The sequence below is a fragment of the Myotis nattereri genome (assembly GCF_964212035.1).
Source record: "Myotis nattereri genome assembly, chromosome: 1".
Taxonomy (NCBI): Eukaryota; Metazoa; Chordata; class Mammalia; order Chiroptera; family Vespertilionidae; genus Myotis; species Myotis nattereri.
The window spans coordinates 133,180,151-133,208,100 of NC_138075.1; the positions used below are offsets into that span (position 1 = coordinate 133,180,151).

A 27,950-nucleotide genomic window follows, 5' to 3' on the forward strand; every position below is an offset into this window, starting at 1 on the left:
CATATGCCACTTGTCTTTCTCTGACTGGCTTATTTCGTTTATTACTCTCTAGGTCCATCCATGCTGTCACAAAAGGTAAGATTTCCTTCTTTTTTTACGGCCAAGTAGTATTCCATTGTGTAAATATACCACAGCTTTTTTATCCACTCATCTACTGATGGGCACTTGGCTGCTTCCAAATCTTGGCTATTGTAAATAATACTGCAATGAACATAGGGGTGCATACAGTCTTTCGAATTAGTGTTTTGGGGTTTCTTCAGATATATTTCCAGAAGTGGAATTGCTGGGTCATAAGGCAGTTCCATTTTTAATTTTTGAGGTAACTCCATTCTGTTTTCCACAGTGGCTCCACCAATCTGCCTTCCCACCAGCAGTGCACGAGGGGCATTTTCATTTCTAATTAAAGTTCATCACCATTTCTACTTCAAGATATTCCACAACTTAAGGGGCGGGTTAAAAAGAGTAGTACAGTTGCTCAAAGGAAGCAAGAGTTGAATTAATACAAATTTCAGGAAAAGGATTTGAAGTATTTTTCATAAGACAGGAATCTAACAAGATAAATACGGGAATGTTTTATACTATATTACCAAAGACAAAGTCTCCCTGAAAATCTCTTCCATATAAAAATCCAAAATGAAAACTGATCAGCCACGTAAGCAGAGAATGTACATCAGCATTTTGAGAATCAGTAACCTAATACATAACTGCTCATTAAAACATGAAGTTGCACAGGAAATAGTACAATATAATGTAATAAAAGAAATAGCACCTTATAAAGTTCAAGTGATCTAAAATGAGAGTTTGCAACACTATTCTGAACTACAGACCACGTGAAATCATTTGAAAAGGCCGTGGTAACAAAATGCTGAAGTGTAATGTTACATGTTGATGTAAACACAAGCAATAACAGAACATTTCAAGCCAAAATGATGCCTGTATGTTATGGTAGGCAAAAGTTCCTTCTCTTTTTAAGTCACATATTTAGTGTTCTCTCTAAACTGGGTTAGTTTACTTGACTAAGCAGCATATCTTAACAGAAGGAGGAAAATTTTTAAAGGACCTACTTTAGAATTAAAACAGTATGAAAGTGTATCTTTCAGTGTATCATTCTATTAAACACACAGAGGGCTTTACTGTAAGACTTGCTTTCCAGTGTAATTCAGATAAAATGAGTCTGTTTCAGGCCATAGCCCAAAACTTCTTAACCTCAGTACCTCAAAAATGTTATTATAACATGATTTTTACTAGACGATTCCATGGAATAGAGCAGCCTTTCCCTGCCAGAGTTCCGAGTGTAATATTATGATCAGACCTAATGTCTTTATTTTTTTAATAAGGGAGGCAAAGTATATACTTATGTTGTTTCTAATCCTTTAAAATCTTTAGAGTTGAAAGGGTTATCTTTGAATGGCTATTTCAAATAAAAATAAATTTGCTTAGTAGTGTAATTTCAATGGCGTAGACATATTTTCAAATAATATTTTCCAATTGTGACATCTATATCAAAAGTCTCATGACTGTAAAGTATATCCATGCTTCCAAAAACTGTTATTAGTCAAAATGCTCCCTTATAACTTGAAAAAATAGCTTTTGGTTTCAAGAAACACCAATACATTATTAATAAGCTATTATAACTCTGTATTTACTTTCATTTATAAATATCACATAAATTATTACTGGCAGGAATATAATGTTAAACCACGAAACTAATTACTAAATATTGGTTTTTAAAGCTTTGAGCATAACAATTTAGTGAAACTAAAAAAAACCTAACAAAATAGTTTTTTGCAAGTAATACACCATTTTCTTAATGATGATCGCCTACGCAGGAGTTGATAAGTACTTGCATAGTTCTTGTAGAAAATGGACCTGGCACAGTGTGAAGACAAATATTGGCAAACACCACGTATCTCAAGTTATATTTGAAGAAATAATACAATCTGTAGTATTTCATGAAGTTGTTTATTCTTGTTATTAAAACTTGGACTCAAGTAATCCTGGTTATTCTGGAAAAAGCACCTTGTTTGTAGAGGTCATTTAATCATCCTTTTCTACAATCACCTCTCCATGAAGCACCTTTCTTCTTTGACGTAACATGTGAAAATAGAGTTGTGGAAACACTTCATTGAAAAAAGAAAACAAAGAAAGATAAGCTATTGTTGGAAATTATTTAAACTTGAAACCTCTTAAAAGTGGCAAAGTTTGAAAGCAAGCACATCAAATGCCACCTGCTACCCCTGAGTATTTACAGAGCTCTGGGGAGAGTACAAATGGAGGCCACAGACCATCTGCCTAAATACTTTAATGCCGTAAGCTGTGAGGTCTCATAGCAAACTTTAATACTACCTTGACAAATATACTTTCATGATGACCTGGAAGGCCATGTTTGAATTTAGTAATAATTTGGAATATTGTGCCAGAACATTCCAGCACAGAAGAGCTGCCCGCCTGGCCCCCTGCTCTCCATTCCATTGGCAGTCCTATATCACGAGGGGTACTGTGAATACATGTGTGGATATGCATGCCCACACAACTCATACCCCCATCCATACCCCTCACAAACAGCTGCCCCTAGCTACCCCTGGATTTCAGGGCCGTGTACACTGCCGACATGGTTAACCCTCAGGAGAACAGGTTGGGGAGGAGGCTATGCAGTGCCTAGATGCACACTCAGTGCCATGTGGGCAGCAAATTCCATGGTTCTGGGTTTCCAAAGTGTGATCTAGAAGGCAAGGGGTGGAGAGGTGATCAGTGGACAGCCAAACAGGGCCCAGAGCAGAGGCCCCTCATGGCTGGGTATAAGGGTAGTCTGTTCTATACAATCACACACATGTGCGTGTATTAGATCAGTTAGACAAACTGTCATCTGCCCTATCAAATTTGGAAAATTATTCTGAGTCAATGTGAATCAGTGATTTAAATTACAGTGTAAGCGTTAATAGATGAACAAATTCATATTAACTAGCAACAATACAAATGTAAAAACATCCCTGAAAATGGAACACAGAATAATTAAACCAATGACTTTAATGACAAAACAAGCTTTGAATATCTAGCTTCAGCAACTTCAGATAGGTATTTTTAGACGGGCTCAAATGGAGCAAAAATGCACAACAGATTTTACTTTTTAATATGTAGGTACTACTCATCTTAATATATGTAACCATCATACTATACCTAGAAGTCTAAATATATTCAGGTCATATATACTTAAAGCTAACTGACCAGTGTTTGCAAATGCTTCTCTAACATTCTGAGTTTAAGTGTAGGCTTGAGTTCAAATCCTGACTTTATTTACCAGCTGGGTGACTTTTAATCCATCCACTTAACCTCTCTAATCTATAAAGTCCTCATGATAAATGAGAACTAACAATACTTCGTTTGAAAATTAAAATAAGTACTCAAAAAGTACTCTCAATATTTTAATTAGCAAGGAATTTAGTAAGCAAAGCAACATTAGTTAACATTACTAATAATAATCAAGTGGAGAACATCCCCCTGGCTCAGCGGTCGGCAAACGGCGGCCCCTTGAGTGTGGCTCTTCCACAAAATACCACGTGCGGGCGCGCACATACAGTGCGATTGAAACTTCGTGACCACACTCAAGGGGCCAAAGAGCCGCATGTGGCTCGCGAGCCGCAGTTTGCCGACCACTGCCCTGGCTGACTGATCTTCCAGCAAGTGGGCCTCTCAGGTAAATGTCAGCATAATAAACTGAGAAGCTGCTACTGGCATAGGATGGGGTCTACGCTTCCCAGGACACCTGAAAACACATGGTCTAAGACCGTGGTGTCGACCACTGGTCTAAGGTTATTAGTTTGCTGGTTTCAACCGTGATCTGTTGGGCCTCTTCTTGCAGATGTCAGTGGTCAAAAGGAATGAGAGCCCAACCCCTGAAACTGCAACTATGATATGACAGACACTGAAGCAAGGTCTGGCTCTGCTCAAGGTGTGCTGCCATTCACTGGGTGTCGGGAAAAGCAGGGGATACAAACAATTGTCATAGGTGTACCACTCCTTAGCTCTGCTGAACTAACACTGGTGAAAATCTAACGAGAGTCAGGCTGAAATGGTACAAGTGAGGGGAATAAAAATACTAACTGACAAAAGTCCACTTTGATTTTTGAAAAGCTTAAAAATTGGCTGGGCTGGTGTGACTCAGTGGTTGAGGGTCAACCTATAAACCAGGAGGTCGTGGTTCAATTTCCGGTCAAGGCACATGCCCAGGTTGTAGGCTCAATCCCCAGTAGGGAACGTGCAGGAGGCACCCGATCAATGATCCTCTTACTATTGATGTTTCTATCCCTCTCTCCCCCTCCCTTCCTCTCTGAAATCAATAAAAATATTTTTTTAAAAATTGGAGGCCTCCAGGTGCTGGCCAGTTTTTATGTTCATCCCCTTTAGATGATGTATCTTATACTGCATCAATGTAGACTTTAGATTCTATAAACTTTTCTTATTTCCCTTTCCCCTCACTGACACCAATCTCTAATTTTATTCAGAAGAGTAACTAACCACCTTGCTTTACATTATTTCCTGCTAATAACTATCGAAATTTGACCTAAACATATATCATTAGAACTTAAATGAAGCAAGTAAAGCCTCACTAATTCATTGCAACTATTGAAAGATGATGAGAAATTAGAAGAGGCTGAGTTACTCAAAATATTTTAAGAAAAGTAGCTTCTTTATTTTCCAGAGCATAGAGCAACACATATAAGACTAAAAAGTACTCCTAGATGATTTCTCCAAGTATATGCTTAATGAATAGATAAAAATGACCTGACATTTTCTAGGATAAAATGTTTCTATTCAGATACGTAACTCTAAATGCTTACAAATAGTTCACTGACCCATGCTTTATCTTTTCTTTTAAAAAAATAAATCATACTTAGCTTATTTTAAAGTAATTTTGAGAAGGTAATCATTTGTAAATTAATTTACTTACCTTTCTTCTCATAACTTGGAAAAAGCCTTTTCTAACTCACTAGCTCTTCAATTATTTCATATTAATGAATATATGTGGGATTGAATAGAGGTTTTTTTTAATATATACACGTTTATTAAAATGTCATTTTCATATCATAAAATTCACCTATTTTAAGTGTACAGTTTTAGTTTAGTAAATTTATACAGCTGTGCAACCATCACTACAATCAAGTTTTAGAGCATTTCCATGAATAGAAGTTTTAATGTATTTGTAAGCTGTTACTTCTCCTTGCTTATTAAGCTAGCAATTATGATATCTTTCCAAAAACTTTCATAGCATATGCTAAATCAAAGTACTAATAAATACATACTTACATGGTATATATGATGCCATGGTTATAAGAAGAAAATAATAGTAGTCAAAAGAGATATTGTATTTATTAGGAAGTCTTATTGAAAACATTCCAGTTTTCTTCACATATGGTAAGGCAGCGTATATCGTGAGAAGTTCACCAGCAACTCCAACAGGATATAAGATGATAAAAAAATTATATCTGGAGAAAGAAAAACCTCAAAGTTATTTTTCTAGGATAAATACTGAATTTTATATCATGGTTCTTTTGCTACTGCTATGTTTAAACTTAAAAATTCTCCTTCCTATACATATTTACAATAACTTCACATAAAAAGGTTAATTTTTTTCCTACTTTAATCATTTGCTCATTAATTTAATTATCATCCTTTTTTCCCATAGCAGCTTCCATTTCAAATGGCAAGATCATAAAGTAGTCAACTTACTTTAAAGTACTATACATTTTTACATGTATATGCGGTTTTTAAACTATTTTGACCAGTTAAATTGCCACAATATTTTGAATTTAATTAAAAAAGGTCTGTTGCTTGCGTCTATAGATGCTTATGGCGTACAAATGGTTAAAGGGTGTAAGTATTAATTTGTAAAGCATATGTAAGCTTGTAAGGTATTTTAAAGGTAACTTCTTTGACACCTGGAATCATAACTGACTGATTTATTCCCCTGAAGCTACACATTTATCATTCAAATGCTATGCTTTAAAAGACCAGCTATGATCCTAATTTTACATCTAAACCTTGAAATTACCTATTTGAAGGGATTTGGAAAACCCTTTGTGGTTACTAATTAAAAGAGAATTAATATTTCAAAAAACTGATATTACCTAATGCATCAGTAACCAGTAATTGTCTAAGACTACTATCACAACAAAACAAGTAAAACAAGCTGTCCCCTGAATTCCTACATTAATAAATACTGTAGTTTAGGTAGCCTGGCCAGTGTGGCTCAGTGGTTGAGCATCAACCCATGAACCAGGAGGTCAAGGTTAGATTTCTAGTCAGGGCACATGCCTGGGTTGTGGGCCAATCCCCAGGAGGGGGTGTTTCTATCTCTCTCTTCCTCTCCCTTCCTCTCTGAAATCAATAAAAAAAATCTTTTAAAAAAATAGTTTAGCTTGCTTAAATTAGAACTAAAAAGGTTCTATTCTAAATCTAAAAATCACAATTTGTTTACGTGGACTGTGGCAAGTTCCCTGACATAGAGCAGGCCAGGCATCATTTATGCTGCAGTTAGGGCAACAGTCTCCAAGTTCCTACTGGTGTCCAGCAGCAGCCGCCTCAAGGACCCAAGGCATTAAAGAAAACAGTTTTTCTCCAAGTCAGTCATTATGTAGCCGAAAATTAAGGTCAAAATTTTGGTGGAAAAAGAACCCATATTCGATTTAATCATTTTGTTGGCATTAAGAAATATTTATAAAGAAAAATCAAATCTGTCAGTATGACAGAAGCCTAGAGACAATCTTATTCCTATACTAAAGGCCCGATGCAGGAATTTGTGCACCAGTGGGGTCCCCCGGCCTGGCCTGTGGGATCTGGCCAAAACTGGCTCTCCGACATCCCCTGGGGGGTTCCAGATTGCAAGAGGGCACAGGCCAGGCTGATCGGCCAGACCCCAGCAGCAAGCTAACCTACCAGTTGGAGTGTCTGCCCCCTGCTGGTCAGTGCACGTCATAGTGAGCGGTTGAGCAGCCTTAGCATATCATTAGCATATTGTGCTTTGATTGATTGAACAGCCGATTGGACAACTGGACACTTAGCATATTAGGCTTTTATTATATAGGATGCCAGTTATACAAGGATAAAAGATGGTCAACAGGGACAGAATTATTTTCCCAAATAGATTAACTAGTAAAGAAAGAAAACTTTACTAGTTAAACTTTACTAGTCGGCATGGCGACTGAGCGTTGGCATGGCGATTGGGTTGCACGCTGGATCCCCAGTGTGAGGCATGCAGGAAGCAGCCAATCAATGATTCTCTCTCATCACTGATGTTTCTATCTCCCTCTCCCTCTTCTTTCCACTCTGAAATCAATAAAAATATATATTAAAAAAAAAGAAAGAAAAAGTGTCCTTTTCCTGTCCCAGTTTACCCCCTCCTTTCCTTCAGTATATCTAACCTGCTTTCTTTCCAGTCTGTGTAGTTATTTGTATCATTTAAATCAATCTTTTCCAATATCATTGTCCTATCTCAATTTAAAATCATATTACTGAACATATTATATTCCTTTTTCAAGTAAAACATTCAAACTTATTTAAGTAATTTTTATTAACTTTATGTGACTCAGCTTTTTTTGGTAGCATTATTCTTTAATAGAAAAAAATCACTCCTATGATAAACTCGTTTAAAGCCTTAAAGAGTGATTATTTTTAACAAAATGGGAATAAATTGTATAATTTATTTGACTTTATTTGTATTTTAAAAAGATTACATCATCACTCTCTAAGTTCTGATGGCAGTATTATTTAACTACCATGCAGAAAAAGATATAATGTTCCTTAAAGATTCCTAATTTTCACCTAAAAATTTTTGAAGGGAATGTATTTTTTAAGTTAAACTGGAAATTAAAATGAAAACAACAATATACAATGATCTGTTTGGTGGACTTTCTAAGAATACTCCTAACACAAATAGGATCCAGTTGTATTCAACTGGATCACAGTAGGCTAACTAGTTATAAATAAAAAGGCATTTCTAAAGTGAAGCTTTATTTGAGAACAATATCTTCAATATTTGAACATAAGTGCAAATATGATTTTAGGTTCCTTAAGGGGGTTGGCAAATATATATATAGACAGTTGGGATCTTTACAATTTTTGACACGAAGTATAATAATTATAATGAACTAACATGATGTATTATGCTAACATGTGCATTTCAAACTTGAAAGATTTTACAGTACCTTATTTAACATCAAGGCAATTGACAAAGGATTTCTGAAGAGCAAATTTTAAATGCTATGGCAGAATTGTGAACTTTTCCAGAAATTCAAAACATGCAAATGCATCCCAAAAGGCAAACACACAAAGCATTCAAGACCACTATCTTCCACAAATGTTATAAATAACAGCAAATTTTAAAAGACTGTATCATGAATTTATATTTTTAAAGGCGTTAGAGGACGGAAAGACTGAGGTCATGCAAAATGGCACTAACAAGCATTCTGGATTAGGTACAGCTTTCAAACCGCCAACATTATGATGGGCCCAATCACCGAAAGTGAGTGTGTTTTATTCAGATACAACAGGAATAAAACCAACCAAACACATATAAATGGTAATGCAACTTTCTTAAGACAGACAGTATGTTTAAGCTAAAATTATAATTTTAAAGAATTTTATTACATACAAAATAGTAAGCCAAAAATGTTGAAAAAGAACTATAAAATATTTTTAAAAGTTTAAAAAATTATATAACACAATAGTGACTATCCAAAACAAACCTGACACCAGCTTACAGATTACCTTCAAACAAGTTAGGAATGTATGAGTATAAATATCAGAGCTTTAAAAAACATCAGAAATATGGATATAGCATTATTTGAGATGCCGTATTTATAACATTTGAAAATTGAAAATGACCTAAATTCTAGCAATACAAAACTGGGTCCATCATACTATGAAATATTAAAGAGTTAAAGAGCTAAATCTAAATATACCTATAGTGATTTAAAAAAAAGAGAGAGATCTCCAACATATAAACAAAAAGCAAGTATAATGTCATCCTATTTATGTTTTTAAAAACTCACACTGTGTTCACATTTTTGATAATATGAAAAAGTCTGGGTGGGTAAAGGCCACACTTTTTCCCTCCAAGGGGTAGGGAGTGGGTCAGGTAAGAGTACAAAGAGAAACTTTCTGTGTTTATTCTACAAACTTCTGTGCTATTTGAGCCTTTTACAAAGAAATCATATTATTTCTGTAGTTTAACAGACAAATGTAAAGAAATGGAAATACTGTGAAACCCTTTTATCCTACCTACATGGGATAGACGTATACGAGATGCACATCTCTTATCCTGTGCCTCCTTGAACTTCTTACCCCCTGGCATTTCACAGAGCTGTTACTGGGATCGTTTTTTGCCTCCTCCATCTTGAGTGGGCAGGGATTTTGTTGTGCTCATGCCTGCATTTCAACTATGCAGTTGGCGCAGAGCACATTAAGTTGTTATTGATGTGATTGCCACTATAAGTACAACAGAAAATGAAATGAACAAACCTATGCTTTGCGGTTTGTTCTCCAAAGAACAATCTTGTTTTTATAATAATTTTGTAAAATATCAGCTCCTCAAAGAATTCAACCTTTAAAAAGAAAAAAAATCTTTTGCTTTAAAAATTATTGTTTTAGGATATATATATTTAGAACCTTTGAAATATAAATTTTGTTCCCAGTCCAAATAATACAATTTCAAATAAGTGTGATTTTTTTAAATGTCTGTCGCTTAGTATTTTATACATACAAAAAAATTGACATTGTATGTATAAGATACTAAAAATTGAGGGTACTACATTGAATATTAAAAATCATTTCAATCAATCAGACAAAATGCCATGTTTTTGGCACACTGTTTACCTAATATAATTTCCAAAATGTATATTTTGCTTTTAAAGAAAAACGAATGACCAGCTTAGAGGTTAAGGGTACTAATAGAATTTGTCTTATATTGATTTCCTAAAAATACAGATTATTTCTCTCTGATCATGAATTTAAGCCTTTAGAATGCAGCTGATGTTTTGCTAGGTATGCAGAACAGCAGCACCCTGGCATTGCAGGGCTGAAGCACAAATTGTAATTCTCTGGTGTTAGCTCAGCAACACAACACTCATGCACAGGACTGTGAGAGCCTAAACTACAAGGCATCGCCACCTGGCCCACTTAATGAAGTATGGCAAGTGGTTGAGAAGACTGAACGTGTAGAAGGAATAGCGAGTAATCTCCGTCACTGTCCACGCGACCAGAAACAGCACCACACTCTCCTCATTCTGGATCTAGAGAATGACAGAGAAATCCACAGTGTTGTTGGAGCTTGAGCTTTTTTCTCCATGAAGATACTGTATCTTAATTATTTACGGTGTGTCTTTTATTATAATGGAACTAGGGGCCCGGTGCACGAAATTCGTGCACTGGGTGTGTGTGGGGGGGTGTCCCTCAGCCCAGCCTGCCCCCTCTCACATACTGGGAGCCCTCAGGCATTGACCCCCATCACCCTCCGATCGCCTGATCGGCCCCTTGCCCAGGCCTGACACCTCCGCCAGAGGTGTCAGGCTTGGACAGGGGACCCCCATCTCCCCCCGATCACTGGCTCTGGCCCCCGCCCAGGCCTGAGGCCTTTGGCCCAGGAATCATGCCTGGGCAGGGGACCCCCATCTCCCTCTGATCGCTTGCTCCAACCCCCGCCCAAGCCTGACGCCTCTGACCCAGGCTTCAGGCCTGGGCAAGGGGACCCTCATATCCCCCCAATCCCCAGCTCCGCCCCCCACCCAGGCCAGATGCCTCAGACAGAGGAGTTGACCCTCATCACCCTCCGATCACCAATCACTGGATCGGCCGCCCCTTGACCAGGCCTGAGGCCTCTGGCAGAGGTGTCAGGCCTGGGCAGGGGACCCCCAGCTCCCCGTGGTTGCAGGCTCCGCACCTGCCCAGGCCTAACACCTCTGGCCTACGCGTCCAGCCCGGGCAGCGGGGACCTGCAGTGGCAGCGGGGGGCGCCGCGATCGTGGGCTCCGCTTTAGGCCCAGGCAAGGGACCCCTAGCTCCCGGGACTGCCAGCTTCGACCGTGCCCAGCTCCCATCGCTGGCTCCACCCCTACTTCCTGCTATCACTGGCCAGGGCGGCAAAGGCGCCTGATTCTCCGATCATGGCTGGGGGGCAGGGCAAAGGTGGCCCCAGGGCCGCCTTTGCCCTGCCCCCCAGCTCTTAGCTCCCCCCTGGGTTTCCGATCACTGTCAGTGGCAGGGGGCTTCTTCCTGCTTTCCCTTTCGCCTCCCTGCATTGTGCCTACATATGCAAATTAGCCGCCATCTTGTTGGCAGTTAACTGCCAATCTTAGTTGGCAGTTAATTTGCATATAGCCCTGATTAGCCAATGAAAAGGGTATCGCCGTACGCCAATTACCATTTTTCTCTTTTATTAGTGTAGATGGTAGGGTTAGACAGACGTAGTACAGAAAAGTAATGCAGTCACCACTACGTAATTCATTATAAACACACAACTTCAGTGTATCCTCAGCACAGGAATGGTCACCTTTGTACTGGATTCTCTCTCACAATTCACTCCAGCCAATAACGCAGCTATCCCAGGGCAACATCGCCCCCTCAAAACAGCATGGGAACAATCTAACCCTCCGGCTTCCTATTAGTCATCAAATCAGGCCCATTCTACTGGAGCACGAACTCTTGAATCTGCCCACTCATCTTTGGCCCTGCTACCAGGGCCTTATCATCTCTCATCCAGACTATCGGGACAGCCTCCTGACAAATCTCTCCACTGCTTTATTCTCTTCATGGGTGAAAGTTTTCTCTTAAAAGCAAAACAAAGAAGCAAACAAACAAAATTGGAGGCAGCTAGTCCTGTGATTTGAGTCTCAGTGGTTTCCCACTATTTAAGAGGAAAGGATACAATCCTACCACCTGAGCATGAAGTTCAAGGTCCTTTATAAATCTGAGCTCAGAAATCTCTCTAACTTCATCTGCAAACACTTGATCCAACCCCACCCCAAACTCCCACCCCAAATCCCCAACACCTCTCTCTGGTGACACTAAATTTTGTATTCTTTCCAGAACATGCTCCGAACACTTATGCCTTAACATATGCTATTCCCTCTAACTAGAAGGCTAATCCCATAGAAAACCCCTTCTCATCTCATATTTTAAGATCCAGCTAAAATATCACACCCTCTGGAAAACTTTTCCCAAACAATTCCTTTCACCCTGAGCAGTTATTTGCTCACTTTCCTTGTTCTCACAGTATTTTGTTCATATCTGTATTATAACACTTGCCAATTTTGTACTAAAATTTGTCTGCCTCACTCTTGTATCTCTATCAATACTCAACTTATACATTCTTTCCTCAGGGAGCCTTCCTTCACTCCAGAGGTCAGGCTAAGTCCCAAAGAATGTTGCCATGCAGGCTGGTCTCTTGGTTCAAAGCACTAATGTCAATATAATGAAAGAATTATTTGTGCAACACCTCGTCTAGTACCCGTATCTATCCCAATCACAGGCTCTGTGAGGCAGGAACTCTATTTGCATTACTAATAGCCAGATCCCCAGCATGTTGGCTGGGACTGCCTTATTCATTGTAAATCCAGAAATTAACACAGTGCCAGGTGTATAGAATGCACTCAATAAATGTTGGTTGAATTAATTAAAGAGTTGGACAAAATTAAATAGTACTATTAAGGTAGAGATTCTTTGGAGGATAAAAAAAAAAAAGAGCAAGCAGATGGATCTTCTTTCTCTTTGGGGACTAGCCACCTTTACTTGTCTTCAAATTCTTTTCTCCAGTTAATGTTGGCCACCCTGTCTTTTCTTTCTTCTTTCTCAGTCTTCAGACTCTTTGTGGTCCTGGCCCAGCTGTTATATTCATTCCCTGTCCAGAATAGTCTCTCTTTTATTCTGTTAATGTCCGGCCCCTGCTTTTAAACTACACGGCAATCTGAATTAAAAGTCTGGCTCTCCATGTGGCACGCACTCATTGCTCTCTGTATGGCAGTCACTGGTTAGGGACCAGATGGATGGAGTAAGTTGAGTGAAAGATACTGGTCAAGAGGGCTGGAGTGCAGAGTAATAAAAGGGCAGCAGGTCAACAACCTGTCCCCATGCAGACGGGGGGCGGGGAGGGGGCAGTGAGTCCTGCAGGCAATGGAAGGGAGGTTAAGTATCATCCCAAGTAGAGAAAGGCATCTGAGGAATGGAAAGGAGGCCAGAGATCTGTCCTCAAGTAGACAGGAGACTCCAGAGGCTGTCAAGAAGGTCAGAAGGGCCCATCTGGGAAATGCTTGTCATGGGTTGAAAAGGCCCAATGTCTTGACATAGTAAGCACGTGTTTGTTTGTCTAAAAGGGTTTAAGCCATTAACTAGATCCGGGTCTCTCTCCTGTCATGCCTCAGTATATAACGTGCTTGTTTTCCCTCAGTTCCTTAACCCTTCTAACTTTTTGTCTTTGACATTTGTTCATATCTCCAGAACTACATTTACTTTTTATGTGTGTTGCTACAACACTCAGTGCTAAATGAGGAAACATAAATGGTTTACACTGAAAAGTTCAAATTACATAAACAAAGACAATATACATAACTTCGGTAGAAAATTTTCAGTTAAGCATTTGACAGAATAGTAATATTAATTTTAAAAACTGGAACACACCAGAGAGTATATTATGAATATAAAATGCTAATATTTGGTTTTGCTTGTGTTTCAAAGTTATTCTACTAATTCGTTGAGTCAATGGACAAACACACTTAAATCGAAACCCAAGCTTTCTTTTGTCCAATGATTCTGCTTCCTGAAATATACCAGTACTAATATTTTAGATTCCTATTAATAAAAGAGCTGTCTTGCAGGCTCAAGTAGAGAACATGTTCATGTCACTTACTGGTTTTATGCTATGAGTAATGAGCCACACCATAAAGATTCTGGAACTGACTTGGACCCCAGCCACAAGCACAGAAGTAGGTACAATTCCTTAAAGAAAAAAACAAGTCAACCATTGTCTTCAAGGTAATTTATACCAAATATAAAAATTAAATAAAAAACTCACCAATTAAACAGTGGACTATCTGTAAGCAAATAAAAAAAAATCACAAGTCAGTACCATACAACATAAAATAAATCCTAGTTGACATTGGTTTTAAATGGATCTGTAAGTGGTATGTAATCAGCAAAATTGCTTTTGCTAACAAATATATTTTCAAATAAATATTACAATGACAAAAAAATAGAATAATTGAAAACTTACCTCAAGCAAGGCAAATGTCTGGAAAAATTTAAGTGTCTTCTGAATACTTTTATATAAACCTTTGTGTGTTCCTTTTTCCATATAAAAACGCACCATGGTAATAGCTAGAACCAACCACCTAGAGAAAATGAAAGTATTTTATAAAGTGTTGTCAAAATGAATACAACTAATCTTCCTATAAAGAATGCCATAATTCAAATAATAATAACATGTATGTCTTATGCTCTCAATTTGTTATTCTCTTTTTAAAACCTGAGGAAGAAATAACAAATATTACTTTCACATGAACTCTTCAAGGGGATGAACAGAACATATTTGCAACCAACTACGTACAAATGTCAAACAATGTCGACTGTATCTTTGGTTCCACCAGATAAACTGACAGACTGAAAAAAATCAGGTTTATTACCAAAAATGAACTTATTATAAAGCATTTAGTAATCATATAGTGACTTCTTAAGGTGAAAAGCTGTATAAATATGTACTTTATACAAATACATAATACATAACTATATATAATTATAAATAAAGTCATTAATAAGAATCAATTAATATTTTTATAATTTTCATTAAATAAAAACAATTGCTGTGTCACACAACAACCCCAAATCTACGTTACACAACAACCCCAAATCTATGGGACACAGCAAAGGCAGTCCTGAGAGGGAAGTTTATAGCATTACAAGCCTATATCAAGAAACAAGGAGCCGAAACCGGTTTGGCTCAGTGGATAGAGCGTCGGCCTGCGGACTGAAGGGTCCCGGGTTCGATTCCAGTCAAGGGCATGTACTTGGATTGCGGGCACATCCCCAGTAGGAGATGTGCAAGAGGCAGCTGCTCAATGTTTCTCTCTCATCGATGTTTCTAACTCTCTATCTCTCTCCCTTCCTCTCTGTAAAAAATCAATAAAATATATTTTAAAAAAAAAGAAACAAGGAAAAGCTCAAATGAATGATCTAACCCTAAATCTAAAAGAATCAGAAAGACAATAACAAGAAAATCCCAGAGTAAATAGAAGAAAAGAAATTATAAAGACCAGAGTGGAGATAAATGACATACCGACTAAAAAATAATAATAATAATACAAAAGGTCAATGAAACCAAGAGCTTGTTCTTTGAAAATATAAACAAGATTGATGAACCTTTAGCCAGGCTTATCCCACTTCTAGGAATATATCCCAAGAAACTAGAAACACCAATTAGAAAGGATATATGCCTCCCTATGTTCATAGCAGCACAATTTACCATAGCTAAGATTTGGAATCAGCCTAAGTGTCCATCAGATGCGTGGACTAAAAAACTTTGGCACATCTACACAATGGAATACTATGCTGCTGTAAAAAAGGAGTTTTTACCATTTGCAACAGCATGGATGGAACTGAAGAGTGAAGTATCCATCTTATATAAAAACTGCTGTTTGAAATTTTAACCCTGATAGTATGGCTTCTGTCTTAAATAATAAGGAAAATAAGACTACTCCCATTCCAGAGAGGCCGTAAACTATGCCCCAGAGTTGTCAGTGCTGACACCCAGACAGTTGCCAGGCCTTCCCAGCACGCAGGCCTTCTTTCTCAGTTGGCCTGGAAGTCTCATTCCAAATTTGGGAGACAAAGGACTGGAAAAAGTATAAATAAAGAGAGTTTCCTCCATATTGGGGGCCCAGAATTTGAAAGACACATATTTCTCTGGGCCTGCACAGAATTTAATAATAAAATGTAACTCCTGTAGTCAGCACTGCGGTTAGCCTTTGCTTCGTCAGGGTGCTGTAACTGTAGTCACTGGCCAGGTTAATAAAGGCTCCTAAATCTTGATCTGAGTCCCTGGTGGTCGTCTCCGCGGGTCGCCCCATTACAAAGAGCATTATACTAAGTGAAATAAGTCAGTCAGAGAAAGATAAATATCACATGATCTCACTCATTTATGGAATATAATGCACAACATAAACCGAGGAACAAAAACAGATCTAGAGACAGAGAAGCATCGATCAGATGCTCAAACTTCAGAGGAAAGGTATGGGAGGGTGGGGGTAAGGGGGACAGATCAACCAAAGGGCTTGTATGCATATAAGCATACGCGATGGACACAGACAACAGGGGGTGAGGGTGAGGGCAGGACTAGGGGGGTGGGAGTTAATGGGGGGATAAGGACACATTTGCAATACCTTAATCAATAAAGAAAAAACAGAAACAAATAGAAAAGATCCAAGTAAATAAAATCAGAAGTAACAACTGACATCACAGAAATACAAGATTTTTTTAAAGAAAATACTATGAACAATCATATGCCAACAAACTGGACAACCTGGATCAAGTGGAAAATTCCTAGAAACACACAATCTTTCAAAACTCCATCAGGAAGAATCTGAAAACCAGAATAGGCCAATGACAACTAATGAAATTGAAGCAGTACTCAAAACACTCCCAGCAAACAAAAGTCTTGGATCAGATGGCTTCACCGGCAAGTTGTACCAAACATTCAAAGGAGAACTAATACGTATCCTCCTCAAACTATTCCAAAAAATTCAAGAGGAGGGAATTTAAGCTCTTTTGACAAGGCCAGCATTATCCTAATTCCAAAACTAGATAAAGATACTGTACTACAAAGAAAGAAAATAACAAGTCAATATCCCTGATGAACACAGATGCTAAAATCTTCAACCAAATATTAATAAATCAGATCTAGCAATACATTAAAAAGATCATACACCATGACCAGGTGGAATTTATTCTGGAGATGCAAGGCTGGTACAATATTCACAAATCAATAAACATGATACATCACATAAACCAAATGAAGGATAAAAAAATCACATGATCGTATCAATAGATGCAGAAAAAAGCATTCAACAAAGTCAACACCCATTTATGATAAAAACTCTCAGCAAAGTGAGAATAGAGGGGTCATACCTCAACATAAAAAAGCCATATATTGCAAACCTACAGCAAATATCATACTCAATGGGCAAAAATTAAAAACGTTTCCTTTAAGATCAGGAACAAAACAGGGATGTCCGCTTTCACCATTCTTATTCCACATAGTACTGGAAGTCCTAGCCCCAACAATCAGACAAGAAGGAAAAATAAAAGGCATCCAAATCAGAAAGGCAAGAGTAAAACGGTCATTATTTGCAAATGACATGATATTATACATAGGAAATCCTAAAGACTCCACCAAACAAAAAACTACTAGATTTAATAAATGAATTTGGCAAAGTATCAGGATACAAAATTAATATCCAGAAATTAATGGCATTTTTATACACCAATAATGAACTGTCCGAAAGAGAAACTAAAAAAAAAAAAAAATACAATTTACCACTGCAACAAAACAATAAGATAACTGGGAACAAACTTAACCCAGGAGGTAAGAGACCTACACTCAGAAAACTATAGGACACTGAAAAAGGAAAGAGAGGAAGATACAAATAAATGGAAACATATACCTTGTTCATGTACTGGAAGAATTAATATCATTAAAATATCATAATACCAAAAACAATCTATGCATTCAACTCAATACCATTAAAATACTAACGGCATATTTCACAGATCTAGAACAAATATTCCAAAAAGGCATATGGAATCAAAAAAGACTCCGAATAGCCTCAGCAATCTTGAGAAAGAACAAAGTTAGAGGGATCACAATATCAGACATCAAAGTATACTACAAAGCCACTGTAATAAAAGAGCCTGGTACTGATGCGAGAATAGGCATATACGGTAGATCAATGCAACAGAACAGAATTCGACCATGCCAATATGTTCAATTAATATTTGACAAAGGAGGCAAGAGCACACGATGGAGTAAAGACAGTCTCTGCATAAATGGTGTTGGGAAAACTGGACACATACATGCAAAAAAAAATGAAACTAGACCATCAACTTACACCATGCACAAAGACTAAACTCAAAATGGATAAAAGACTCAAATGTAAGTCACGAAACCATAAAAATCCTAGAAGAAAACATAGGCAGTAAAATCTTAGATGTCTCACATAGCAGAATTTTCACCCATACATCTCCTAGGGCAAGAGAAACAAAGGAAAAAATAAACAAATGGGAATACATCAAGCTAAAAAGCATCTGCATAGCAAAAGAAACCATCAAAATGAAAAGGGAACCCAAAGTATGGAAGACATATTTGCCAGTGACACATCTGATAAGGAATCAATTTCCACAATATACAAACAACTCATACAATTTAACACCAGGAAGACAACGTTCAGTGAATGATTAGCCCGTGATTACATCGAACTGCACACGGTAATTGGTTCTGTTGTCCTGTGGTGTGAATTTCTACAGCAGGTTTAACGCATGTCAGCCTATGTTCCCAGAGGCACTAAGCCATGCTGCAAGAGTGTGTATTTGTTTACTCACAGTGACTGATGAATGCACACTTTCACTAGACTTATTCAGCCTAAATGTAAATCACTGTGATGCATTTGGAAAACTTTTCTGTGAAATTAAACTTTTCATGCTTATTTTTAATTACACAAAGTGTCTACATAAGTAAAAACTAATTTGTCAATCTCTTACCATACATATTCAGAAAACCTACTTTATCATGTAATGGGCTTTCAGCTTTAACAGATACCCCCTTGCCCGAATGAATCGAGGTTTTACTATATTTTTAAATAGCATGATATGAAAATCCATGCATTATAACATTATAACAAGTTTTACTGTTGCTCTATAGGTGGCAGTATTGCACCAACTAGGATAGTAGGATAACACACCTGTTTAAAATAAAGGAAATTAACACTGTGGGGTTAGAAAGGGCCACTGAACCATCTGCTAACCTCTCATCTGTTTTTCAGACTATGCTAGGACCTAATCTGAACTAATTAGTGCTCTCTCCTTAAGTCCTACCATCACAACCTCTCTTAAGTGCCCTACCTTTACCTAATTTTGGACTTCCTACATCCATCAGTTTCGAAAGTGTAATAAAACCAAAAGTATTCCAAAAACTATTATAGCTTCTGCATTTAGAAATTCTTTTCTGAAAAGTTGTGTTTGTTTGTTTGTTTGTTTTTACTATGCCAGAGCTATTGATTACCCAAACACTAACCCAAATGGATACATTCAGTCTTTGATAAAATACTCTCTTGGGAAAATATAAACATGTATTCCAGTTGTAGAAGGTTCCTTGCTTACTTGCTTAATTCATCTGTGTATTCATTCATCTTTAGGTTCAACATTTATTGCTGAGCCAGACAGTGTGCTGGATGCTGGGGAATTAGAGGTAAGCAGGATAGTTCTTACCTCAAGGAACTAAATTAGTAAGTGGACACAACAGAACAGGGCTGTAACAGGAGATATATGCCATCACTTGCTAAACACAGGGCCTTGTTCTCATGCCAGTATGGCTACAATGACCCCGAAAAACCCTATAGAGAGAGGAGCTTTCCTCCAGCTGTCTTCTCATGCTTCTTTCTCTCCTGAGATTTCTTGGAGATCACCTGCTCCTTGAAAACCTGATTATCTACATCTCCTTTAAAAAAAAATTAAACACTGCTTTTTAAATTTTTATTACAAACAATTTCAAACATATACAAAGATATAGAGAATGGTATAATGTGCCCATTGCCCACCTTCAAACCACTGTCTGTGTATCTTGCTTCATTCAAACCTCTATTCATTTCTCTCTCCACCATCACTCTCCCCTCATTATTTTGAATCAAATCATACATCCTATAATTCATAAATGCTTATTATGCATCTCTAAGAGCATTGTTTTTAACCAACATAACCATAATACCATTATCCCATTTTTAATCCTCACTCAAGGATATGATTTTATTGATTTGAGAGAGAGGGAGGGAGGAGAGAGAAACATCGATGTACCCCAACTGGAGATCAAACCTGAAACCTTCTGGTTTACTGGGTGCCCCAATCAACTGAGCCACCGAGCCAGGGCTACCACTATCCCACTATCCCATTTTTTAAAAATAAACAATAACTTCTTAAATCACAAAATAGTCAGGATACAAATTTCCTCAATTGTCTCATAAATTTTTACATCATGATTGAAATAAAAATCAAACATAGTTGTTATGAATTTTTTTTTTTAATCTTCACCAGAGGATATGTTTTCATTGATTTTTTTAGAGAGAGAGGAAGGGAGAGAGAAAGTTCGATTAGTTGCCTCCCGTACGTGCCCCAACTAGAGATTGAACCTGCAGCCTAGGTATGTTCCCTAACCAGAAATTGAACCCTCAACTTTTTAGTGTACAGGACATTCTCCAATCAACTGAGCCATCTGGCCAGGACTAGTTGCTATGTCTTTTATGCCTCTTTTAATGTACTAATGGCCCAGTGCATGAAATTCGTGCATGGGAGGGGGGTGTTCCTCAGCCCAGCCTGCACCCTCTCCAATCTGGGACCCCTCGGGGGATGTCCAACTGCCGGTTTAGGCCCGATCCAAATCGGCCGTCAGACATCCCTCTCACAATCTGGGACTGCTGGCTCCTAACCACTCACCTGCCTGCCTGCCTGATTGTCCCTAACCACTCTGCCTGCCAGCCTGCTTGCCCCCAGCTGCTCCCCCTTGCCAGCCTGCTTGCCCCCAACTGTCCCCCGCCAGCCTGCTTGCCCCCAACTGCCCCCCCTGCTGGCCTGCTCACCCCCAACTGCCCTCCCCTGCTGGTCTGATTGCCCCTAACCACCTCTGCCTTGGCCCTGCCACCATGGCTTTGTCCAGAAGGACACCCGGAAGGTCTCCTGGTCTAATTAGCATATTACCCTGTTATTAGTATAGATAGGTTTCCCCTCATTCCCTCCCTTACAATTTTTCTGTTGAAGAAACAAAGTGGTTTGTCCTGTAGAATTACCTGAATCTGGGTTGTACTAATCAAATACCCACAAGTCATTTATTATATTCTTCTATCCCCTATAATTCCTGTAAATTGATAGTTCTAGGGGCTTGATCATACAGATTCACGTTCCAGGCTAATTCACGGGCTGTGCTGTGTACTTCTCTAGGGAGTACATAATTTCTCACTGTCTCTCTTGTCTGTGATATTAGCCATCATTGATAATGATTGTCCAGATCCATTATTTTAGCAGTTATTGAAAAATGATATTCTAATTTTATCATTTCTTCTTTATACTGTACCTCCTTTAAAGTAACCACTAGGAGGCATGTACCAGCAATGGTCTTGGACATTCATACCATCCGTACTTTCATATATTATTCACTGACACCTCTAAATTTCCTTTCCTAGACTAAACTGAAACTTTCATTTAGCAACCAATCCATGTTTTAACCTTTAAGACCTGCTGTTTGAGAGACACTATAAAGAGAATGAAAAGCTAAGCCACAGCTTGAACAAAATATTTACAAGTCACGCCGTAACTGGTTTAGCTCAGTGGACAGAGTGTTGGCCTGCAGACTGAAGGGTCCCAGGTTCGATTCCGGTCAAGGGCATGTACCTTGGTTGCGGGCACATCCCCAGTAGGGGGTGTGCAGGAGGCAGCTGATCGATGTTTCTCTCTCATCGGTGTTTCTAATTCTCTATCCCTCTCCTTTCCTCTCTGTAAAAAAATCAATAAAATATATTAAAAATATATATATATATTTACAAGTCACATAATTTGGTAAAGGACTTGTATCCAGACTAAAATACTCTCAAACTTAACAGAAAATGAAACAACCCCCAAAAATATGAGCAAATGATCTGAACAGACACTATACCAAAAATGGCAAACTGGTAACCACATGAAAATATGTGCAGTGTCATTAGTCCCTGGGGAAAGGGAAATTAAAACCACAATGAGATAACACAACACACCAATTAGAATGTCTAAAACTATGACCAGACTCAGTGCTGGTGAAGACATGCAGCAACTGGAACTGTCATTCATTGACCATGAAAATGGAAAACGGTACAACCACTTTGGAAAACATTTTGGCAGTTTCTTAAGAAGTCAAGAATGTGACTACCATATGACCCAGCCATTCCACTTGTAGACATTTACCCAAGAAAAATGAAAGCATGTGTCCATATAAAAATCTGTACATGAATGTCCATAGCTTTATTTGTCATAGCCCCAAACAAGAAAGAACCTAAGTGTCCATCAACAGATGAATGGATAACCAAGTTGTGGTAAATCCATGCATGGTTCTGTCCTCAGGAATAAATATCAGACATCCCTCCGGCAGCCCTCGGGCGATGTCCACTTGCCAGCGGGGAGCAGACCTAACCTGCAGTCGGACATCCTTAGCGCTGCTGAGGAGGCAGGAGAGGCTCCAACCACCACTGCTATACTGGCAGCCATCAGCCTGGCTTGTGGCTGAGCAGAGCTTCCCCTGTGGGAATGCACTGACCACCAGGGGGCAGCCCCTGCATTGAGCATCTGCCCCCTGGTGGTCAGTGTGTGTCATAGTGACCAGTCATTCCCAGTCTTTCTGCTGTTAGGGTCAGTTTGCATATTACCCTTTTATTATATAGGATAGAGGCCGGGTGCACGGGTGGGGGCCAGCTGGTTTGCCCTGAAGGGTGTCCCAGGTCAGGGTAGGGGTCCCGCTTGGGTGCCTGGCCAGCCTGGGTGAAGGGCTGATGGCTGTTTGCAGCTGGTCACACCCCCTTCAGGGTGGGGGTCCCCACTGGGGTGCCTGGCCAGCCTGGATGAGGGGATGATGGCTGTTTTCAGGCTGGCCACACCCCCTTTATGGTAGGGGTCCCCACTGGGGTGCCTGGCCAGTCTGGGTGAGGGGCTGAGGGCCGTTTTCAAGCTGGCTGGCAACTGAAGCTCCCAGCCTCTCCTATTTTTCTTTTTTTATTATTCTGGGATTTATTTACCTTCTATAATTGAAACTTTGTTGCTGTCACTGGAGCTGAGAGCTGGCTCCTACTCGCTCCAGCTCTGAGGCCACGGCCTGCTGAAAGCAGGTATCTGGGGTTTGTTTAGTTTCTATAATTAAAACTTTGTTGCTTTCGGAGCTCAGAGCCGAGCCGCAGCAGGTGGGGAACCTTGGCTTCCTCCATCACTGGAGCGAGCAAGCCTTCTGCTCACTTCAGCTGCATGGCTGCCGGCCGCCATCTTTATTGGGTTAATTTGCATATCGTGCTGATTAGCCAATGGGAGGCGTAGCGAAGGTATGGTCAATTACCATGTTTGTCTATTATTAGATAGGATAGTTGCTCTTTCTGCAAGAAGTGCATTTTTAATAGTTTACAGAGCCCTTGGTGCTCTTTATTTTTAAATATATATATATATTATTGATTTTTTACAAAGAGGAAGGGAGAGGGACAGAGAGTTAACAACATCGATGAAAGAGAAACATCGATCAGCTGCCTCCTGCACACCCCCTACTGGGGATGTGCCCGCAGCCAAGGTACATGCCCTTGACCAGACTCGAACCTGGGACCCTTCAGTCCGCAGGCTGACGCTCTATCCACTGAGCCAAACTGGTCAGGGCAAGAAGTGCATTTTTAAATTAACCACTAGAAATAGGAATTATCATTTTTAAACATCCACTGTGTGTCAGGAATTCTGCTGAACACTTCCTATCCATATGTTTATTCCTTTGTAATAATTTAGCAAAGCTGTGCTGTTCCAATTTTCCAGATGAGAAAATGTAGGGTCACAGAGGGTAAGTAATTTATCTGAGGTTACCCAGTTAAAAGGAGCGAAACATAACCTTTAACCAACACCTTCCTGTACTGCTTACAGATTAAATCCAAACATGTTAGCAAGGCATTTAAAACGCCTTTGCAGTGGCCCAAACTCCCCTCTATCTCCATTTCCCTTCCTATACTTCAGCCCATCTGTTGCTGCCTCATCAGCACGTCCAGCAATGGCAAACCTTTATACCCTATTTTATGCTGCCTCCCCATCCGTGCCTCATAAATCCTACTCATCCTTCAAAGCTCAGTTGAAATGCTATGGTCTCCCCCACAAAGCTTTGATTCTCTGATTCCCCCCACCTATCTGACCTGACACCTCTGTAGAGATTTATTTCATTTGTCTTTTATTGCCATATATAAATGCCCCCATGTTACACTTCTTCAAGGACAGGGCCTAAAATATTTATCTTACGTCACTTACTTAACCTAGAACAATGCACTTAACAGCTTCAAAAGTATTTGTCAGTCATGCATGTTCATTGTTTGCAGTGATAGAAAGTGTATATATATTTTTAATTTGTCTTTATTGTTGAAAGTATTACAGATGTCCCCTTTTCCCTCCATTGATGCCTTCTAGCTCACATCTGCCCACCTCTCCCCACTCCCCGCCCCAGGCCTTCACCACACTATTGTCTGTGTCCTTGGGTTATGCATATATGCATATAAATTCTTTGGTTAATTTCTTCCCACCTGCCCACCCCCATCCTCCCTCTGAGATTAGACAGTCTGTTCCATGTTTCCATGTCTCTGGATCTATTCTGTTCATCAGTTTATTTTGTTCTTTAGATTCCACATATGAGTAGGATCATGTGATACTTGTCTTTCTCTGACTGGCTTATTTCGCTTAGCATGACTGTTTTACATAGTGAACATGCAATAAATACTTCTTAAATTTTAAAAAAAGTATTGTTTGAAAAGCGAAAAAAAGAAATGCTCACTTTCCTAGCCAAGTACCATAAAAGTCCTTAATTCTACTTCTGAGAATTCATCTTAAGCAACTAATTCAACAGAAACAAATAAAAGCAACATGTCATTAGAGCATGATTTTACATAATTCTATACACTCTTATGTAATCAGGAACAAGTGTATTTATGAAAAGTATATAGAAATATTTGACAGAATAGTAAGTGAGAACAGATACTATAACTACAATACTCTATAATATGTATTCATTCACAATAAATATTTATTGAGTATTTCAAGGAGCTTACACTCTATTAGGGGATGACTGACAATAAGCAATAAATTAAGTAAAATAGATTATACAGTTATACAGCAATAAGTGGGGTGGGGGAAAGCCGGCAAGGGCAATAAGGAGTGTTTGGGTGGGGTTGCTATTTGAATGAAGATAGCTAGGGAAGGCCTCCCTGAGAATAGAGGTTTGAAAAAAACCTGAAGGAGGTTAGATACTCATGAAAAATAAGGACACGTGAAAGACCGTGCTAAGCTTATGGAATTAGGCAAGTTCCGTTATACATTTGTGTAAAATGTTTGCGTCTTAATTATAATTTTATTGTTTTCAAAACTATTACAAAAAAAACTAATAAACACTCCAAAGTTCTGCTAAGAGAAAAACAAAATAAGCAAGTTCAATGAACAAACGAAAAGACCCTCAACTAACCCTCTGCCATCCACCCCATTAAATGTAAACCTTGGTGCCCCACTTCTAAAACAACTTCTCCAACCTTACCTGCCACTATTCCCCAACCTTCCACTTAAATCAAGATAATATGCCAAGCTTTCTGACATCCCATGCCTATTTCCAGAATTTATCTCACTTGAAATATCTACCTTCTACATATGCAAATCCTATTCCTTCTTCAAATCTCAGTATAGCTAGAAAAACTCCAAAGAGTTAGTTATGTAGATTATTCCGTTTCAATTATCCTTACCTGTGAACAGAGTTAAAAATAAAAGAGACCTTCTCACTACAGGCAGGGAGACAGACAAGTTGCAGACAAGCAGTAATTTGCTGGGGCAGGTAGGAAGGAGAGGAATGAAGTGTGAGAACACAGGGGAGAGAGCATTTAATTCTGCTCCAGGTCAAGTAAGAGACCTAGAAAACTTAACAAGAGTGACCTGGTTAGAAGACATGGGAGGTACATGGAAGATATTAGACGAAGAGCAAACAGCCTGAGCAAAGATGGAGAGAGCCATGAAAATTAAAATGCATGGTGCTTTGAGGGCATCGTGCATTAGAGGGAATTTCAAATGCAGTAAAACTGAAAAGGGAAATCCAGAAGCATAGTGCAAAGGGCCTTGAATGGCACACCGCCTAAATCCCTTCGATTATGGTAAAGGTAATGGCCAGTCACGTAAGGCATTAAACTGGAGTTATTGACCAGTTAATACATGGCAGGTGTTCCATAGATGTCTATTAACTGGATGAGACTATCACACCGAGAAGAGAGAATTCTTTCAGTCTCCACATTTAAAGGCAGCAGCACGTAGTGGGTGCTCAATTGTTCTCCAGTTGCTTTGAATATGTTAGTTTCCCGCTTTCAAGATCATAAAATTTAGTAAAGCAGAAAGGTGAAGAAAAAACACAGCTCCAGGGTCAGACTTGGCTGAAGTCCAAGTCTGACAATTTGTGGTTGTGTGATTGTGAGCAAACTACTTAATTTAGTTGTGCCCCAATCTCCTAATCTATTAAATATAATATTATATACCCCTCACAGGATTGTAGAGGATTAAAAATGAGATGGTACCAACACAGTGCCTCGCACATAGTAAATCCTCAATAAATACTCTATTTCTCATGAACTGTATTTGGTGTTCGGGATTACACTAGCACACTAAGCACAGAATAGGTACTCAGTACTGTGTCCAACCGTTTATTCAATCTCTGACAATCACATTTTTCTATAAACTTTCTATAAAAGCTTTCAACTTTCCCCCACATTGACATAGGTTAATTACATTCAGGCCACATGGAAAATAACTTCTTTTTACAAGCAACACAACTGAGAAAGGGAAGAGCGTGCTCCTAACAGCTTCTGAAAAGCAGTCTACACCGAAGTCACTTTGACAGGTGTCTGAAGAGCGATGGTCACCGTGTAACCGTAACAAACCCAAAGGCAGAAACCAAGCACAGGGTATCAATAACGGAGCACGGGGCCAGAAAGATGCTGGACACGAGTGACACCCTCCAGGAGGGCAGGGTGGTCTTTTTGTTTTAAATCGTACCAAGTAAGCTCTAGTCTAGAGAGTACTGTTGCTTAAAAAAAAAAAAAAATCGTGGTGACATTAACAGTTAAGAAAACTCTACCCAGCGATCTGCAACACGAGGAAAAGCACGCTAGGGGCGGCCGGTCGGGAAAGCTGGTTTGGGCCACCGGAGGGACAGCTCAGGGCTCCAGGGGGACGGGACCCAGGCGTTTCTTCGGCGGCGGTAGCAGCGGCGGCGCCGGGGCGGTCGGGCCTCCTCCGCGGGTCGGCCCCGCATTCCTGCCCGGGTCTATACTTAACCTCCGGCCCGCGCCCGCCGCCGCCGCCACGCCGTGCACCGTATTAGGCAATGCCCGGTGCGCACGGCGATCCCCCGCCCAGATCCATTCAAGCCGCCGGCGGCGGCGCCCGCGCCCCTCCCCCACGGCCGCTGCCCGCGTCCCCCACGGCCTCCCACCGCGCCCCCTGCGCCCGGACCACCCCGCGCCCCGCCCCGCACACACCTCCGCACGCCCCTCCCGCGCGCTTCGGGGCCGGGCGCCCCCCACCACCCAGGCGCCGCCCCGGGCGCGGAGTAGCGGGCACGGCCGCGCGGGGAGGGCCTGGGGGAGAGCCGGGCCGCCCCCCTCGGGGCGCACGTACCCCGCGGTCATGGCGATGTTGTAGAACGTGAGCCAGGCGGTGGCCGCCCAGCCCAGACGCCTTCTCTTGCTGGGGGCCTCCCTCTCCTCGCTGGCCTCCGAGGCGCCGTTGGTGCCGTCCTCCTCGCTGAACGCCATGGTGGCCGGGCAGCCGGGGGAGGTGGCCGAGAGGGGCAGGGGAGTGGGCGGGGGCCCTGCCGAGCTCGCCGCCGCAGCGCCGCCGCCCGCTGCCGCCGCCTCGGTCAAGCGCCCCAT

At 40.0% G+C, this 27,950-nt stretch overlaps 1 protein-coding gene across 1 annotated transcript; it reads right to left on the bottom strand.

The window, feature by feature from the left end:
• Positions 1–1,619: 1,619 nt before the first annotated feature.
• HACD1 (3-hydroxyacyl-CoA dehydratase 1) lies at positions 1,620–27,950 on the bottom strand (the record flags this gene model as incomplete). The annotated part of the gene is made up of 7 exons (XM_081102132.1): positions 1,620–2,120; positions 5,305–5,483; positions 10,165–10,286; positions 13,895–13,983; positions 14,060–14,078; positions 14,258–14,375; positions 27,697–27,950. The coding sequence occupies 7 exons, from the start codon at positions 27,948–27,950 to the stop codon at positions 2,038–2,040; spliced, it is 864 nt and encodes a 287-aa protein (XP_080958258.1). The 3' UTR covers positions 1,620–2,037.